This window comes from Cupressus sempervirens, chromosome 4 (assembly GCF_028749045.1).
Source record: "Cupressus sempervirens isolate cs-2001-9-10 chromosome 4, ASM2874904v1, whole genome shotgun sequence".
Taxonomy (NCBI): Eukaryota; Viridiplantae; Streptophyta; class Pinopsida; order Cupressales; family Cupressaceae; genus Cupressus; species Cupressus sempervirens.
In genome coordinates, this window is record NC_143121.1 from 36,973,509 (window position 1) to 36,993,563 (window position 20,055).

General features: G+C 39.4%; 1 protein-coding gene across 1 annotated transcript in view; it reads left to right on the plus strand.

Annotated features, from left to right (window-relative positions):
• The first annotated feature begins 244 nt into the window (after positions 1-244).
• Positions 245-20,055, plus strand: part of MSH6 (MUTS homolog 6) — a 127,879-nt gene continuing 108,068 nt past the window's right edge. The window contains exons 1-5 of the mRNA XM_089824319.1: positions 245-1,976; positions 2,585-2,678; positions 17,671-17,773; positions 17,879-17,932; positions 18,022-18,096. Coding sequence (XP_089680445.1) covers positions 824-1,976; positions 2,585-2,678; positions 17,671-17,773; positions 17,879-17,932; positions 18,022-18,096 — 1,479 coding nt within the window. The 5' untranslated portion in view covers positions 245-823. The remainder of the gene's footprint in view (positions 1,977-2,584; positions 2,679-17,670; positions 17,774-17,878; positions 17,933-18,021; positions 18,097-20,055) is intronic.

Genomic DNA, 20,055 nt, shown 5'->3' on the forward strand with positions numbered 1-20,055 from the left:
AAAATATGATCCCCTTAAAATTCTTCATAAGTATGCAACTACAATTTTAACTATTTTTCCGGAGTATTATTGTAAGTTTGCTTTCTTCTGATTGTAAAAAGTCTCCTCGAGAGTAATCTCTCCAATCGTAGTTTACCGTTCGAACGGCACTTGGGCAAAGTAATTAGAGTAATCTCTCTCATCGTAGTTCTCGAACTGCACTTAAGCACAACTAATTAATAGATAATTAAAGTAAATAAACAACGTTAAGCCTTCCCGCCAAAAACGTCCCCACTTGTCTTAAACTAGCTCTTTAACCATGTAATGAAAATCAGCGAGTTTCTTCAACAGGCGAAAAAACGAACAAAGCAAATTTGTTTGCACTGTGTTAGCAGTCATGAGATGAGGAAAAGTACCAGATTTTGTTTATAGATTGTTTGCCTTCTTCTCAGGACTGTGCTTTTTATTTTTAAATTCTTAATGATTTTGTCAAATTTCTTTATTCGCCGATAATCACGAAGAAATTCGTCGTGCTAAGATTTTACTCTCTTATCTAATTTGTGGCAAGCAATACTTCAAATCTCAGAAAGGCTCGAATACTTCTGAAGCTCGGTCTTAATCGGGTTGAAAACACACTGTTATTGAAAATTTGATGTGTTTTTTTTTGGCTGGATGGTGTTTCTTCATCCCGAGGAGTTGTACTGTGTGATAGAAAATGCATTTATGATGCGAGCATTTTCGTAGGAAGAAATTTTGCAGCCTTTTCCTTCGGAATAAATTGCGTGAAATCCCTGTCCAAAAAACATTAGACGGAAGATTTAGGGTTATTTTATCTATTGCAGCGATGGCGACTTCCAAGCGTCTTAGCAGTGGAGGCACACCTGGTCAGCAACGTTCAATTTCATCTTTTTTCTCTCCCGGTAAACCCTCGACGCCTGCAAATGCAAAATCACAGCGGCCTATTTCGTCATATCTTTCGCTGGAGCCTAATTCCGCGCCCGAGGGTAATAAAAAGCCTGTTTTGTGCATTGGTTCCATGGAGACTTCATCGAAACCTACTGTAGCAGTTCCTTCAAAATTGCCGTCCAAAAGGCTTCAACCTGAAAACACACAAGTTGAAGAGCCTTCTGCCAATGTAAAAAGACTTCGCGTTGGTGCCGAAGCGGCTTCTCAGTCGCCGGGAGATAAAGCCTCTAAACGTGACCCGAAAACCCCAAACCTTGACCACGAAACCCCAAATCCAATAACTGATAGTCCAGACTCCAGGCCTGATGCTCTGATAGGGAAGAATCTCAAGGTGTACTGGCCCATGGATGATGCCTGGTACCAAGGGTGTCTAAAGTCTTACGATCAAGCTTCAGGAAGGCATGTTGTTTTATATGACGACGGCGAGGAGGAACATGTTGTGCTTGCGGAGGAAAAAATCGAATGGTTGGAGAATGATAGAAAAATGACGGCGGCTCCACATCGGTTTCGACGGTTAAGGAAACTAAGTGAGAAGGACTCCGATAACAGAACTGCTTCTGATCCCGCCGATGGTGATGTGGAACTTGTTTTAGATTGCAAAACAGAAGAGGAGCTCCCAAGTTGTGGCAGGACTAAAGGCGTATCTGTCCAGCGGAAAGTTGAGTTCAGTGGCGAAAATGAAGAAAGTGAAGGGGATGATGATTCTGATGAAGATTGGGGGAAAAATGCGAAGAATGTTGACAGTAGCGATGACAGTGACAGTGAAGAGAAGGGAGAGATTGAAGAGGAGGAGGTGCAACAGAAGCGTAAGGGAACTAAAAGAAATGCAAGACAAGCAGCCTTTGGCAAACGGAAAAATACGACAAAAGCAAAAGGTGTGTCAAAATTGGATAATATTTGTCCTTCATCAGAATGGAAAGGCAAAAAACCTTCTCTATTGTTCGATTCGAAGCAGGGAAATAAAAGTGGGATGAAGCTTTTCGCGATGGATGATGGTGGAGGCCTTTCTCAAAAGCCGGAGGGTTTGCAAGGTATTGTACATTCTACTGTTCTGCCTTCCTTTACTTGTAGAATGCTGTTATTATCTCATCCGTTTCAAGTTGATTTGTTCAACATTGCTTGTATCTGTTGATTACTATGTTACATTGTATTCTGACAATGGCTGTGTAATCACGAATTTGTCTATTCTCTTTAAAAATTAAGCTACCGCACGAGTTGGAGTTGGCATATGGTTGACATTTCATTAATTTTCAGCGAATTATGGAGTTGATGGTTAGCATTTCCTCAAATTTTACATTAATTATGAAGCTGATATTATAACAAAATTCGAGTTCTGAATCTGATTAGGTATTTGGCATACAATCATCACTTTTCTTGGCAAGTTGACAGCAAAGACAACCATAAAAATTGACTGAGTCCAAACTAGCTGGTTTGAATTTGCATTTAGTAAAGTCTTTTACCAATTTTTTTGGCATATTCTAGACCTTTCAAAGTGCATTAGAAATAGCTTCAAATTTTTGCAGCTTCGTTTTTTGAAGAAAATGAACCGTATGGCTGATAACATTACATGACGTTTACCTGTTTTTTTCTGTTTGTGGGATATGCACTGTAAGTAATCAGTATGGTGGATGTCTTCCAGATAATATAATTGGGGATGAGATTCCGATTACTGTCACTGGAGAAATTGCAGAGCGTTTCAATAATCGGACAAAAAAGTTCAAATTCCTTTTTGAGTAAGTCTTCATGCATTTTCTAAATAGGACAATGTGTTAGCGCTGAAAAGATCTCTTTGGTGATTTATCATTGTATTTTGCTTTTCAAACTCATAAAAGTTTGTCATTGCAATTTAAGTTTTTTAGAACCTTGGTAAAAAGAGATATTTGGTTGTGTTGATATTGATATACAAGAGACCGGTTGATTGGTTCAAGCCAAGTTAAACCATGTCATTTAAAATTAATTAGACTCTTTGAATCATAATCTATTCTAGACTGAAAAGCATAGAATTAACATGGAGGCAAGATCTATTAGGCAATTGAGTGCAAGAATCAATATTTGAAGGTCTCTACTTAAAATATACAAGCTTTCAATTATTTTAAAGTCATTTTTTTGTCATCAAGCCAATCATTATGAATTCGCATGGCAATCAAAGAAAAAACTCCAAGTATTGGCTTGGGTACTGGTATTGGAACTCAGTATGCATTTTTTTTCCCCCTTTAGTACGTGTACGAGAATACGCGCATACATTCACACTTATTCTTTAATTGTATCTTCAAAGTTATCAATTATAACAACAGTGATACTCTTAAGTGCCAGTAAATAAATAACTTAAATGCTTCATATTATGAAAACACCCAAGCCTGAAAATGTCATCACACAATGAAAATTCAAAATTAGAATCAACGTTTTCATATTTTTCATATTCTACTCCATAGAAAGCATCAAAGCTAACAGTTGGTTCAATTTTATTTTAACCACAATCAGTTGGGCTGCCACTCCCATTAGCATCATGTGCAGAAGTTGCCTCATCCATGGAGATTGTGTCAAAATCAGCACACTTTTGACATGTCCTCAATGTATTTAGGTGTACTATTTGACAAGAGATGAAGCTTGGAGTGTGCATAGACCAAATCCTCTACTGTTTTTTGCACTTAACTGAGTGAATGAAGGACTATGTAGTCTGATTCTTCTTAGTTTGAAGATGAATTTGCAACTTTTTGAGTTTGCATACTACATATTTAATTTAATTTTATATATTCAAAATATAAATTATAAAAATTCTCTTAGTCACATTTGTTGGCATGAATGCAATGTTGGATGAATTTAACAAGATTATAATATATAGCATAGTTGCATAAAATGAAAAATGAATAAATTAAACATAGACAAAGTTACTTGGGAGAGGATTGTAGTTGAAGAGGTTGCAAGTGAATGGAGCCTTGGCTACATAGATACTATCAATTATGAACAACTTTCTTATTTTTGTCTCGAAGAGTGGGAATATCATGATATTTTAAATATATGAAGTTCCCAAATTCACTTAAGACAATATTTTAGATATCTTCATATGAAAATATTTTTCTAAATTCAGTCTTGTAGCCAATAACAATCTTCTCATCCTAACATGGTGGCACCCTCCTTGGTAATGAAAGTGTCTTCATGTTGTAATACTTTGGTAAAAATACAAATGCTAAGAGATTTAAGGGGATGGTCATCTTGTTCTAATGGTCAACTATATATCTTTTGCACTATTTTGAAAAATATTTTTGTTTGGTCATGTTATTTGGCTTCTATTTTTATTCTTATTTTCTCTAGCATGGAGTCCATACCATCATAAATTTCACCCCAACATGGACGATCATTATAGAACAACTAATCATGCTAATGATGGGCTCAGTGAAATTCAAAACATATTCAACACCACGTCAGCACTCATCATCTAGGATCAATGCTTTCACTTTTTGGGCTCTTTTGGTGCTTGATTGCATCCATACACACCGCTTGGTATTGATGACCATAGCATTCAATGCCTCTAGAACATTTCAAGTTGTCTTAAGATGATCGTGTGAGATGCAAATCAATTTTTGCCACCTAACATGGTATCAAAAATACCTGTCACATATTGATATCTGTAATAAAGATAAGATAATTATTGATGTCCATCAAGAGGCCACCAATAGTCTAAGGGACTGAAAAGAGTAGAACAAGACCACAAGCAACAATGGTAGCACCAAACGGTGCCTGCAAAAAGAACAAATAGAAAAGCAAGAAGAAAGAAAAACACGAAGCCTAGTGACTCCCCGTTGACGAGAAGTAGTCCAAAACTGAAGGGTACAATCTAGGGTGAAGGTGTGTGGAGGACCCAAACCATCTCAAGGAGCTGCTAGAGGTAGCCTAGTGTAGTTGAGTGAATGCTTTGTAGTTCTCATGGATCTAGTATGTTTTGAGGAAGGGCCAAGCAACCTCTTTGTTCCACAGGTGGGAGATGCAGTAGTGAAAAAGGAGATGATGAGTAGGTCAAAAGTCTGTCCTTGTGGGAACTAAAGCTCGAGGGTGTGATTGTGTAGTTGTGAGGTCTTTTGGATGTAGAGGTCAAGGCACCACTGATCAGTGTAATTGAAAAAAGAGGGAAGGCTCCTGCACCCCTTGAAAGTAGTGGACCCTCCTCGTATCTCATAGTAAATAGGGCAACAAAGGATAAAATGTGCCTCCGACTTAACCTCTTTGAAATGATAGATGCGACAACTCCTGTCCTCTTTGTCAATTTGATGATCAGTCTGAGCTTGCAATTGATGGCAGCCCACTCAAAAGGATCCCAACGAAATGTAGAGGGTGTGAGACCAATGACAGGTGTGAGTTAGTAAGGGTGAGTAATGATCCCATCCTGAAGGGCTATGAAGTACTCAACATAGAAAGCCATCCTTTGGCAGAGTCCCCCTAGAGGGTTTCTACATGTTGTAATGATATACAGTCTGTAGATGTCAATACTGATGTGCTTGTTCAACTCTTGTTGAGATGGGAGAAGATGAGTAGGGGTATCCAAGAATAGCTGAAAGGGGGAAGGTGGTCCACTAACATCCCAATTGAACCAAGAAGAGCAGAAGCCTGGGAAAAAAACAATGAGCTCTGCTAGCAGAGCTAGATCCAATAACAACCTCAGAAGAGCAATAGGCCAAATAAGAGTATCTAGAACGACCCTTAGAGGAATTTGTGAATCACCATAGTTCGGTGGAGATACGAAACCAAATCAAACATAGTCCCAAGCTTGAGAGGATGAGCACCGAACTTGACCAAGATGGTATTGTGAGGAGTAGACCAATGACATTTGATAACGTGTCAAAGAAGAAGGATTTGGATCCTCTCAATTGAGGCCCCGTCGAACTTGAAAAGAGAGGCCTCTAAAGAATAGAGCTTTAGAGGACAGTCGGTCCAACCAAAGAGTCCAGGAGGGACATTATTGTCGTTGTGTCTTTAAAGTGATGTTTGAAGCACTCTCTCTCTCTCTCTCTCTCTCTCTCTCTCTCTCTAACATAGCCAAGAAACCAAGCCTCTTGTTGAAGTGGGGATGCATAGCAAGTCTCAAGAACCCCCAAATAGGTATAGGATTAAGTAATCTCAATCTCCTCCCCTTGAAAGTAGAAGTGCAAATAAGAAGTCTTTAGGCAGTTGAAGAACATCTCCCTGGTCTTACCAAGATTCACGATAAGTTGCCATGAGGATCAAAAAGAGGCTAACCCATCCAACAACCGTTGAAGCCCCTTGGGGTTGGGAGACAAAGAGCATAATGGATATTAGGACTTGGTGTAGGTAGAAGATGTATCCCAGGAGGTAGAAGTCGCGGAGGAAGGTCTCAAGCTTGTTAATGTAAATACCAAAGAGAATGGGGGCGAGAGGGCATCCTTGCTTCACCTCAATAGTGCTCCGAATGGGATCTAGGAAGTCCTGATTCTACCAACCACTCTCTCATATAACCTCATGATAGTTGTCAGTAAAGTCATGGAAATCCCAATGTCTCTGAGTCTTTGGTAGAGAGTTGTTCGAAAAAAAAAATCAAAATCTTTGCAGAAGTCAATAAAGTAGCTTAGACTTTCGTTGAGTGGTGGCTAGCCTCCTTAGTGATAGTTTGAAGTGTCAAGACATGGTCAATAGTTTGAAAGTCAGTACAAAATTGACCTGTCCCCTTGCCCAACAATGTCGACGATCAAGCTCTTTGGGAAGAATATTGTTGAACACAATGGCATACAGTTTGGCAAACATGTGCCCAACCTTGATGGTCCTATAGTTGTTGGGGATTGAGACTGACCCGGTCTTATGGATCGAATAAATAATATGCCATGACAAAGAGTCAAGAGAATCAATGCAAACCACTTTGTTAAAGAGTGTAGTGAGGAGGGGGCCCAAAATAGTAATACCAAGCTTGAAGAGCTTTGCTTGGAACCCTTCCTCACTCACTATCTTGCCATAGTTCATGCATCAATTGCTTCACTAATATTGGAGGAGGTGAAGAGGTGGCAATGAGGAGGGGGGGGGGGGGGTGAGGTGGAGGGTGCTAACCAAGGATCTCATAGAGAGAGGTGTGGGAAACCAAGGCGCTATGGTCCAGGGTGGAGGGGGCAGAGGGAGGCAAGGAAAGAGGGTATGCCAGAAGAGCTTAGGGGATTGCAAAAGAGAGGTGGAGAGGGATCTACATTGCATCATGATAAACAACTACTTCTTGTGGTGAAGAAGACAATGATAGTTGGATCTCAACAAAGGAAAAGTGGGGGAGATAATGGAGAAGGTCGAGCAAACCAGGCGGTTAAAGAATTTGTAATCCTTGTTAAACCATTGGTTCATGGGGCAAGTGTTTTTGCATTTGCGTGTGCAGAAAGGGGAGGAAGTGAGGTGAGGGATGGAGAGGAGGGCGACCACCTTCAACGTGGTAGCAAGCGAATCAAACATGGAGGGAGCATCCCAGAATCAATGATGGAATATTGGGGGAGCAGTCGTCTAAGGTGATGGATGAAGAGGTCATGGTCGCTCTTAGCGAAGCAGAAGGAGGCGTGGGTGGTTGACTTAGTGAGCAAAGGTGAAGGACAAGTGTAGGAAGGGAGGGAGACTCTAAAGGAGAAGTTGAGGAGGGCATGGTCAGCAAGAAGAAGGGGGAGACTCTGAAGGTGAGGCTGAGGAGGGCATGATTAACAAGAGGAAGGTGAGAGATGGTGAAGCGGTAGATGAAAGGGATGAGGGAAGCACAAGAAAGATCGTAGTCAACCACACTCGTACCCCCACCGTGAGGTCAGCAGGTGAGAAGACCAAAGCCCAAAAAGCAAGAGAGTCCAATCAAGATCACTATGTAATGTCCCCATTTTAGCAGTTGACCAAGTGTGTGTGCGTTAGCCTTGTTCTACATGGTCCCGAGGGCTAACGAAGGGTTTAATGGGATCCTGGAGTGTTTTGGCCCAGTCATTTCCAGTTTGGGCCAAAACGAAGTTGATTTACTCAGTCTCAGGCATACTTACTATTTTTAGTAAGTTGGCAGGACACAGTGCAAGTCAATTTTGGTGATTGGATTTGATACTCCTCGGTGAGAGCTTTCCGATGAGCTATCACTCGCATTATTCGGAGTCCGATTGCTAATACATTTTAATGCCTGAAGTTTTATTAAAGTAACGTCTAATTTAATTGTAAAATATTAAAGTGTTACTTTAATATTTATTTTATGGGGATGTGTACCCAAGGGAGACATAAGGGGTATTTTAATATATGTTTTATATACTACACATCTTTTATCGCACATTGCCCATATGAGTTGAGCGGACCCTTGGAAATAGAATAAAAGGAAGCATTTGTGGCTTCATTAGCCAGGTGGAATATGAGAAGAAATTGGTGTGTGAGTTGCAGCTCCGTTCTTGGCATTTGAGGACGTTTATCCTCTCTTGTAACATTCTAGACGTCATTCCCTTGGGGTTTGGCCTTTGGAATTCTTTGTCATCGGCTTCATTATCAGGCAGTTTAGTTGCATTTCCGGCTACAGGCAGATTTGGTATTTTGCTCATATCTTCTTCACTACTTGCCCGACGCTTATGCCGCTTTGAGGGAATGATATTACGAAGGTATTGGGCTGATTGAAGGACAAAGTACTGTAGCAGCAAGTTCGAAAGCATGGGCTGGAGTATTATGTCAATAATGCTGAAATAATTAGTGAGTTGATAAATCTGCCATGTATTTGGTTTTATGAATTCTGAAAATAACATTTTATTGGCAGCAGTTCATTTCCACTTTGCATATTATTGTAGTTTCTTTCTTGTTTATGTTGTATGATACCAATTCCATGCACAAAACACAACAAACAAATAAACGTTTGATTTATGGAGTTATAAGGGGTTTAAAACATTAAACGGAGAAATAAGAGGTTGAATGGAAACTGTTTGACATAATTCCTTTCAGCAATTTGGTTTAGTTTTTGGGACATTTAGGGGTGCCCATTACAGTGGTATCAGAGCTATAAGTCCTGCCATCCTGTGGAGGTCTTATAGGAAATTTGGAACAGCTGGATAGAGGGAAAAGTGTTTGACGAAATGTCAAAACACTAAAATCAGAAATAAAAAAAACACAGGCTAAGCATTTATGTTTGAGCATGCGATAGGGGCCTTATAATTTCCGCGATACCAGAGCAAGACAAAATAGGATTTCAGATTTGCAAAGCAAACAGTCTAGTACATCCGTGCAGGGGGACATTGAATCTAGCCATACAGACACAGAGGAGATATTCTTTGATCAGGACAACAATATGGGTGATCGAGATGACATGAATACAGGATTAGGCGGAGGCGGGAATGCCGGTCCAGATCAGGGGAACGTAATGTTCAGACAATTACTGGATACATTAGAGCAGGGGCAGCATATGCAGTAGGAGTAGAATAGGCGAATGGACATGATGTTGTAGCTCATGGCTAGACAGATGCGTGTCAATATTAATCTAGGTGATGCCAACAACAGAAACAATAACAATGAGGGAAACAATAACAATGGGGGAAACAATAACCATGGAGGCCAAGGCAACAACAATGGTCCTGAGAATAACATTAATGGTAATAATGGACACGGCAACAATGGGAATGAGGCTGATAACTTTAGACACGTTGCATGCCCAGCGTGGACTGCGAGCTCGAGACCTCTTCTACCCACCTTCCCACCCAGAGATCCGGTTCAACCAGTAAACGAACCGCAGATTACCGAGTTACAGGATCAGTTCAGGAGGGACTGGGAGGCTAGTGGACCGGAGTTTCAGGCGGATATTTCCCTCAGAGATTATATGGACTTGAGGATGAGACACATGCCTAGAGCAGGAGGGCGGAATCAAAACTTTGAGCTGAGAAAGAAAGTTGGAAAACTTTCCTTACCTTATTATGATGCTTCAGGGAAGATGACTGCACGAGCTTGGGTGCATAAGGTAGATACATACTTGCAGCATAAATCCTATGCCTGAGGAGGAGGCTATCAAGTATGCGGCTATGCACTTGGATGGTGTTGCACATGAATGGTGGCATCATGACATGGTGACTTTGGGGCATAATCAGATTACATCCTATGAGGAATTCACCGAAACATTGATTGAGAGATTTGACACTAGGGATCCCGAGTTACATTTCAAGGAACTAGCACAGTTAAAACAATCAGGTTCTGTGGATGCTTACATTGCCGAGTTTCAGCGCTTGTCTGTACTTGTTACTGATATGTCTCCTAGGAGATTGGTGGTGTTATTTTGTGATGGTCTTGCTGATCCATTACGAGGTTGGGTGAAGGGACATGATCCACTCACCTTAGCTGAAGCAACTAAAAAGGCACGAGATTTAGCCCCTTCGGTATACAGAGGAAAAAACCATTCAACAGATTCTTCCTACCGCAAGGACAAAGACGAAAAATCGTTTCAGAAAGAGTATAGCAAACCCACAGAAGGATCAAAAGGACTAGACAATGAAACCTTGAATGAACTTCGAAAGAAGAAGCTGTGCTTCCATTGTAGAGAGCCTTGGGACTTATCTCATAAATGTTCTCTCAAGGCTAAGGCAAATCAAATGGAGTATTTTTCAGCAGAAGATTCAGAGTTAGAGGGGGAGGATCAGCACTCCGATTCAGATGAGGGTAACACTATAGAGGAGAGCAGCATTCCTAAGGATGATAGATCTTTGGCACGCTTGACAGGGGCCCAAAAGACAATCACATTTAAGGTCAGGGGTACTATCCAGGGGCAGAAAGTGATATCTCTTATTGACATTGGGGCTATACATAACTTCATAGATGCATAGTTGGTAGCCAGGAGAGGGTTACAGACAGAGGAGCATGATGGGTTTAGAGTCATGGTGGCTAACGGTGATAAATTATTATGCACTCGGAAGATATCTAATCTTCACATCAGGTTTGGAGATGGCTACGAGTTGAAGGATGAGTTCTATGTTGTGGACATGGGAGATTATGATGTCATCCTTGGCATGACATGGATGGCTTCACTAGTGGAGTTCACACTCAACCTAGCGAAATTGGAGATGAGATTCCAGCATGAGGGCAGAACTGTGGTACTTAGAGGTCTTTCAGATGGAGGTTGCAGAGTAGTGTCCTCGAGGAGAATGCAGAGACTTTTTCGTCATGATGACATAGAGTGGGCGGTAGAGTGCTACATTATGCCAACTTCACCAGAGCCACAAGAAAAGAGTCATCCACCAGATATCCAGAAGATACTTGATAGACACGCTAAAGTATTTAGTGATATTCCTCATGGGGTTCCTCTTGACAGCTTCACCAAAATTGATTTGCGATCCGGATACCATCAGATTAGGATGAGAGCAAAGGACATTGAGAAAAAAGCCTTCCGATGTCACTATGGCCACTTTGAGTTCATGGTTATGCCATTTGGTCTAACCAATGCACCTGCTACATTTCAAAGTTGTATGAACCAGGTATTCAGGAAGCAGTTGAGGAGATTTGTCTTGATCTTCTTTGATGACATCTTGGTCTTTAGCAAGACCTGGGAGGAGCACTTACATCATCTGGAGGAGGTGTTATCTATTTTGGAGAGAGAGTCATTGTATGCCAAGGAATCTAAATGTGAGTTTGGCATGACTAAGCTCCTTTACCTTGGGCATATCATTAGTGCAGATGGCGTTCGGGTTGATCTCGAAAAGATTAGAGCTATTGTAGAGTGGCCTACTCCCACAAACCTTACATAGCTTAAGGGATTCTTTGGTTTATGTGGTTTTTATAGGAGGTTTGTTAAGGGATTCTCACAGATTGCTACACCCTTGACAAATCTTACCAGGAAAGGAGCCTTCGTGTGGACAGGGGCAACACAGAGGTGTTTTGAGCATTTCAAGCAGGTAATGTCTTCATGTCCAGTTCTAGCTCAACCCGATTTCACGAAGCCTTTTGAGCTTCATTGTGATGCATCAGGTGATGGGATTGGAGCAGTATTGATGCAGGAGAAGCATCCCATTGCATTCGAGAGTAGGAAGCTCCGGGGAGTTGAGAAGAGTTATTCTGTCTATGATCGGGAGATGTTGGCCATAATGCATGCATTGGCCAAATTTCGATCATATTTGGTAGGTGGACATTTTGTGATCAAGATTGATCACAATAGTATTAAATACTTCATGAGTCAGCATGATCTTAATGACCGGCAACAAAAATGGGTGACTAAATTGCAGGCTTATGACTTTGACATAGAGTTTGTCAAAGGTAAGAAAAATGTGGTGGTTGATGCCTTATCTCGGAGACCTCACTTATGTGCTCTGGCAGAGATTTCAGGAGATTGGAGAGATCGGATTATAGCAGAGTATGTCGGAGATGCTTGGGCTTCTGGATTGATTTCAGGTACCATATAGGATGATCACTATGAGGTGATAGATGGATTGATTAGAGTTCAGGACAGGGTTTCTTTGATTCCGTCATCACATTTGAGAGAGGCGATACTGAAGGCATTTTATGATGCACCCACAGCTGAACATCCGGGGGTCTTCAAGACCTACAGGCAGATCCGAGAGCGGTTTTCATGGAAAGGGCTCAAGGATGATGTTCAGAGGTATGTCAGGGAGTGTGTGGTTTGTCAACAGAATAAGGGAGAGCACACATTTCCTGTAGGTTTATTACAACCCTTGCCCATTCTTGATAGGAAATGGGAAAGTATTTCGATGGACTTCATCACTGGTTTACCACGAGTGCAGGGAAGAGATTGCATCTATGTGGTGGTGGACCGCTTGACGAAGTTTGCTCACTTATTTGCTATTCCGTCCACTTACACAGCAGCAGAGGTGGCAGATCTTTTCTTTAGAGAGATATTCAGGTTACATGGGCTGCCCAGATTCATTGTCAGCGATCGGGATAGTAAGTTTATGAGTGTTTTTTGGCAAGAGTTGTTTAGGTTGTGTGGTATAGATCTTACACCTAGCACTAGTTATCATCCGCAAATAGATGGGCAAACAGAGATTGTGAATAAATGGGTGGAAGGATATTTGAGGAACTATGTAACTGCACAACAAAAGGCTTGGATCAGATGGTTGCATATGGGAGAGTATTGTTATAACACCACTTATCATATGTCCATCAAGATGACTCCTTTCATGGCACTCTATGGTTATGAAGCGCCTAGCTTCATGGATTTAGTTTTGGGGGACAGTAGAGTGCCCAAAGCCAAAAACTTATTGCAGGATAGTCAGGACATCTTGAAAGTGCTCAAAGAGAATATACAACAGGCCCAGAATCAACAGAAATTGTATGCTGATCAGCACCGAATAGAGCGTAGCTTCGAGGGAGGGGATATGGTTTACTTGAGGCTACAACCATATAGACAGTCATCGCTCAATAAGAGCGGAGCTGAAAAGTTGAAACCTAGATTTTATGGTCCTTATAGGGTGATTCGCAAAGTGGGCAAAGTCGCCTATGAGCTTGAGCTTCCAGAGGGCAATCGAGTGCACAATGTGTTTCATGTGTCTAGGCTTAAGAAAGCCATTGGTCAGAATGTAGTGCCTTTTGCAGATTTACCCCCTTTGGATGAGGAGGGGAAGCTTGTGTTAGTACCCGAGGCTATCTTGGACACCAGAGAGAGGAAGCTTAGAAACAGGATAGTGAAGGAGTATTTGGTCAGATGGAGAGACCTGCCGGAGGAAGATTCTACATGGGAGAGTGAGCAGGTTATTTAGCAGGCTGGACTGAGATTGCTCGAGGACAAGCAATTTCAAGTGGGGCGGACTGTAATGTCCCCATTTTAGCAGTTGACCAAGTGTGTGTGCATTAGCCTTGTTCTACATGGTCCCGAGGGCTAACGAAGGGTTTAATGGGATCCTGGAGTGTTTTGGCCTAGTCATTTCCAGTTTGGGCCAAAACGAAGTTGATTTACTCAGTCTCAGACATACTTACTATTTTTACTAAGTCGGCAGGACACAGTGCAGGTCAATTTTGGTGATTGGATTTGATACTCCTCGGTGAGAGCTTTCCGATGAGCTATCACTCGCATTATTCGGAGTCCGATTGCTAATACATTTTAATGCCTGAAGTTTTATTAAAGTAACGTCTAATTTAATTGTAAAATATTAAAGTGTTACTTTAAGTGTTACTTTAATATTTATTTTATGGGGATGTGTACCCAAGGGAGACATAAGGGGTATTTTAATATATGTTTTATATACTACACATCTTTTATCCCACATTGCCCATATGAGTTGAGCGGACCCTTGGAAATAGAATAAAAGGAAGCATTTGTGGCTTCATTAGCCAGGTGGAATATGAGAAGAAATTGGTGTGTGAGTTGCAGCTTCGTTCTTGGCATTTGAGAACGTTTATCCTCTTTTGTAACATTCTAGACGTCATTCCCTTGGGGTTTGGCCTTTGGAATTCTTTGTTATCGGCTTCATTATCAGGCAGTTTAGTTGCATTTTCGGCTACAAGCAGATTTGGTATTTTGCTCATATCTTCTTCACTACTTGCCCGACGCTTATGCCGCTTTGAGGGAATGATATTATGAAGGTAGTGGGCTGATTGAAGGACAAAGTACTGTAGCAGCAAGTTCGAAAGCATGGGCTGGAGTATTATGTCAATAATGCTGAAATAATTAGTGAGTTGATAAATCTGCCATGTATTTGGTTTTATGAATTCTGAAAATAACATTTTATTGGCAGCAGTTCATTTCCACTTTGCATATTATTGTAGTTTCTTTCTTGTTTATGTTGTATGATACCAATTCCATGCACAAAACACAACAAACAAATAAACGTTTGATTTCTGGAGTTATAAGGGGTTTAAAACATTAAACGGAGAAATAAGAGGTTGAATGCAAACTGTTTGACATAATTCCTTTCAGCAATTTGGTTTAGTTTTTGGGACATTTAGGGGTGCCCATTACACACTAGGTTAGAAGTTCCACAGAGCTGAAGCAAATGGTGGTTGTACCTAGTGAGGGGATCCTATAAGTCCTTTGAAAATCGCTGCAAATCCAATGTGCCCAGCTCCGACTTTGACACACAAATGAGTTAGATCCCTTGTCATGTAAGGGGGTTTGGTGTTCCTTGGACTGTGTGCTGAAGTCCCCATAATAATGATGTCACCCAAAGCATAAAATTTGGTAATGTTCTCTTGAAGATCCTTAAAAGGATTGCCACCATCGAAATTTTGTACTACATAGTACGAGGAAGTTGATAGGAAACAACAAACTGAGAGGAAGATGTCTTTGCAATGTGATGTCAACTGTCCAATATGGATCCACATGAATTTGGCTGAACTGTCAGAATGAGCCATCAAGGCTGTACTGAAAAGATTGTCCCTAATAAAATAAAAAATTAAGAAATATATAAAAAAAGTTAAATTTGCATTCAACAACTCCAACTAAGAAGGTTAGAAGACGCCTTGTTAAATGTGATGATTGGTCACACACATTTGGATCTCCTTGCTCTTTGTTTAGATTTGTTCAATCCACTCGATTGTTTGCTAACCTTTTGCAATATCAAGTTGGAGTGAACTGTACACAGTCTTAAATGTTTCTATATGTGTCTTCCACTGTAGAGCTAGCTATCCTATAACTTTTAGCATTGTCCATTAGGATTTGGACAACATTTTCAAACTCCACAATTGCAGTGATTCTACAAAGATATTGGCAATGGAATTAGCATCTTTTACTTGCACTTCACAATCCGCTATGTTTAATAATATCACATCTTTAGGGGATACTACCATAACATTGATTGATGGTTTATTTTTGTTGTCTTATCATTTATTAGAAATAATTGATACACTTGTTCCATCTTTGATTATGATCAACGATGTCTCTATTGAAGCTTTCTCCTTTATCAATAAGGTGGTTCACACCTTTTCATACCTAAGTCCAACATACTTAGGTGGTGAATTGAAAAGGATCGTCATGTTGTCTTGCAGATAAGGTAATTAAACAAGGTTGATAGAAAGCTTGTTGCCATAAATGCAATTATCAGTGCTTTGATTTGCTATCTCTTTTATTTTGTTTTTTAAGGTCTTCTCCAATGAGCATTATTTTTGTGAAACCAAAACATTCTTTTTGAAAATTGGTGGCATTGGCATCAAATAATGTTGGCCAGCCAGTTGTGCTAAGTGACAAGGAGGCTTGTGCAAGCTTCTCTTCAAAAGTGGACGTGCAAGGGCCTTGGATCTATTGCATGCCAAATAATAGATCTCATTTTTTTCTTTCTTTCTTTTGGTAGCTCCTTTTTATATGGCCAAGAAAAAACTTTTACTCCTTGTAAAGGAATAGTGTGTAAGTGAGCTTTCACTTGAAAATGAGCTCTCATACTCTTCTCCACAACAACGTCAAAGATAACTTTAACCACGAGGAAGTTGTTGAATTGTTGTTGTGTCGCTAAAGAGGTCACAGTGCTTCAAATTTGAAAGAATTCTACTTTTCGGGTAACCAAACCAGAACTTCTAGCCATTCTATATGAATGTAAAAATAAAAAATATTACAAATAAACATGTCGGTTGAAGAAAAAACAGCATTATAGGCCCTTCCAAAAACTATTCAAAATTATTAAAAATATTGTCTAAAAAAATTCAAAAATCCTCAATTTTATTTTGAAAACTCAGAAAAAATTGAAAGACTTGTTCACCTTTGATGACTAATTATTTTTTGTCCAGTTATTTCTAACTTGGTGTAGATCTTACTCCCTTGTACCTGCAAACAAATTGAAGCAACCTTTAAAACCCAACAGTGGCAGCTTGGAGGAAAAAATGCTGTTCTTTGTGTTTTGTGTTTGTGAAATGAGTTGCAAGCATAAAAAACCTCACTTTAGGGTGAATGGAGTACCACTAGGAAGATTGTTTGATTTACAAATGATCTTGAGAGTCCACTAGGTGTGGGTATGCAGGGGTCCTTTTGGGTACCCCTTGTGTACACCCAAGGTACTGCTTGGGTGTACCTAGGGCTGAATCTAGGAGTATACCCAAACATGAATTGGGGGGAAAATGGGATGACCCGCTGATGTAGTAATAAGTTGAGAACTATAACAATCAGTGGCATCATAAAAGTAATGGCTATTCATGGCAACAAAGGACTTACTGTGATAAGGAATGGAATTTAGTGGGTGCAAAGAAATGTGGATCATTGATATGATTTAGGTAATATTAAGCTAAAGCCATGGTAAAGGTCAATAATTGCTGGTTGGTTATGATATCATATTTGTAATGATGTATTATTTCTTTGCAAGGAGTAACATCTATCTGTTTATCAAAACAACCCTTTATCCCATTCTAGTAGTAGCAAATGCTGCATTGTTTCCCGTTTTATTGTGTATTACAACAGGGAATTTGTGATGCTAAACTGCTGGAGACGGTGTGAGGAAATTAGAGTGCTTGGTTGTTGGGATTTTATACAGTTATGTGTACAATGTTTTTGTGGATTATGATTATGCAAGGTTTTACCCCCTCTCGCTTTATTCACCTTTGACTTGGACTTGTGATTTTACTTTCTGATCCCCATTAATCTATTTGTGTAACTCATGGATGAGTGATCTATTTTGCTCAACTTTATTCTTGGCCGATTCCCTGTTTCATGTCTGGAGAGGTTGTAGTACTGAACAGTTTGCTGGAATGTTTTTTTTGTATTGTAAATAAAAGCTGGTTCTTAAAAAATCTGCAAATAGTCAGATCAGTCTTGATCTCTAGATTTATGATTTCCCTGGAGATTTTTGTTTGGTAAAGTAGTTTCACTAACGGCTTCAGAAGTGTCAATCATAGGGGTCGCAGAGATGCAAATGGAAAAAAACCTGAAGATCCAGAGTATGATCCAAGAACACTGTACTTACCTAAAGACTTTGTGAAGGGTCTATCAGGTGGGCAGGTAATTACAAATTTGGCTCAAATGTTGCATTATACACTTTAGTTAATGTGTGAGGATTCCTCCTTTTCTTAAAAAAATCAATGGCCATTTTAATTTCATATGCAGCGGCAATGGTGGGAGTTCAAGTCCCAGCATATGGACAAGGTTCTGTTCTTTAAGGTCAGAGATAGATAAATGCTTGTCAATAAGTGTGGGTTAATGAGAAGTCATTCGAATTTTTCCTAACAGTTCTTTGGTTGTTTTAATAGATGGGCAAATTTTATGAGCTATTTGAGATGGATGCACATATTGGAGCTTTGGAACTCGATTTGCAATACATGAAGGTCTGTACAAAATGAGATTATTTCAGATATGGTTAAAAGGTAACATTGACAGACAAGATATTTGAAAATATTATTGCCAGAATAGGTTATGGAATGACGGAATAGTGACAATACATTAACAACACTATTCACAAATTTGTAGTTTGGTTCTTTTTTTTCTAAACCTGCAATTATAATGAAACTTCTTGAAGCTACTCCTGTATTTTGCATTTATTAGTTGCAGGGTTAAGTTTGGGAATTGCCCTTCTTGTTTGATTGGTAAATAATGTATTCTATTCATGGTATTCTGCCAAATGTTTGACGAATAAGTTATTAATAGACTCAAATCATATACTTATCATCCCAGTGACATGGAACGTCAAGTAAGTAAACCAGGGATAATCTAGGTGTATGAATTAGAATATAATTTGTCAAGTTGTAGGCCATGATTCGTCATGGAAGAGCATTTCTGAAGTTGTGCGACTTTAAGTCTCAATGTAGACTAGTATTTAAAACCTGTACTCCATAGTGTTTCTGGTTTGGGGATGACAGGAAATGTGGGAACATATTTTCAGAATGGCTGGGAATGAGGGGATGCGTTTCTAGGATGAAAGGATTCATTTTTAGGATAGCAGGGGATGCAGACCTTTTTTAGTGGATAGTAGGAGATGACAATTAAAAAATGGGAAAACATAAGTATAAGAAGTTAATAATAAATATACACTTTTTTTTTTTGGATTGATAAATGGCTGAAGCCTTTGATTATATTATAATAATAATAAAACTAAATACATCAGTGTAACTCCATTCAAACGGGCACTGGTAGGAAAGAACAGAGAAGAAAACCTCTAGTCATGCCCAGGACCTTGGTCCTATTTTGGTACCAATTTAAAAGGGGCATACCTCAGTTGAAGATTACAGATCTATTTATAATAAATACAGATGGATACTGATCCTCTCTTGCTGATACTTTCACCGTTACTGTTTAAACCAGTGATAAATTGAGTATATCTCCGGAGCTCTAGTGTATCCATGTGATCCTTTTCTAATTCGTTTTGATTGAGCTTTCCCCTTTATTAACCTGTTACTCAATTATACAGCTTGAAACATATATTAGATTTAAATATAAAGTCATAATAAAACATGAGAACCTGCCAGGATGTAATTCGAAAAAACTTCAGCTATCCAGGAGGTATAGAGTTGAAGGGAACTAATAAGAAAAACTAAACTTAAATTTAGAAACTAGAGCCCATCAGATTAAATATACAGCAAAGGTATAACATTAACACTGAATTTATCCATATTGAGTTAGACTATTTTGAACTAGGAGTATTATTCAACTTATATGTATACAAAGAAATTCCTAACTATACTAATTTAAATAATACCAGAATAGCTAATCAAACTGAAGGTGTGTGCTGATAATGATAGCCTCGGTGTGTACCTTTGTTAATGAAATCCTAATACTTTTTTATGATACAATGTAAAAACAATAGTGTACCAATCATCGTTAATTAGCCATTGATATTTAATTGAATCCTAAAAAACGTTATAAACTAATAAACGGAATATCATATTACCAAACAAAATCACTTCCTTAAGCTATAGATTTGATTAAATCTTCTACTTATCTCGATTCGAGTTTGTTCTTTGATTACTTCAATAGATTCTATGGATGCCATTAACAGAAACTCAAAGAAGATTGCCAGATACAGAAACGAATAATAAAACTTTGACCAAAACAAAGAGAGCCAAGCAAAGAGGACTAAGGACAAATTAATCTCAGTACCAATATAAACTTTACATTTATTATATCTAGTAATTACATTGATACTGATTGAAGAAACAGAGCAACTATACAATATAAGCTATTCAACTAGGTAGCCTCTGAAATGACTACCAATCGAATGAACATGCCGCCCAAATAGAACTTAAAAGCTAAATTGTTGCTACCCATAACAGCCTGACCTAACTAAGCTG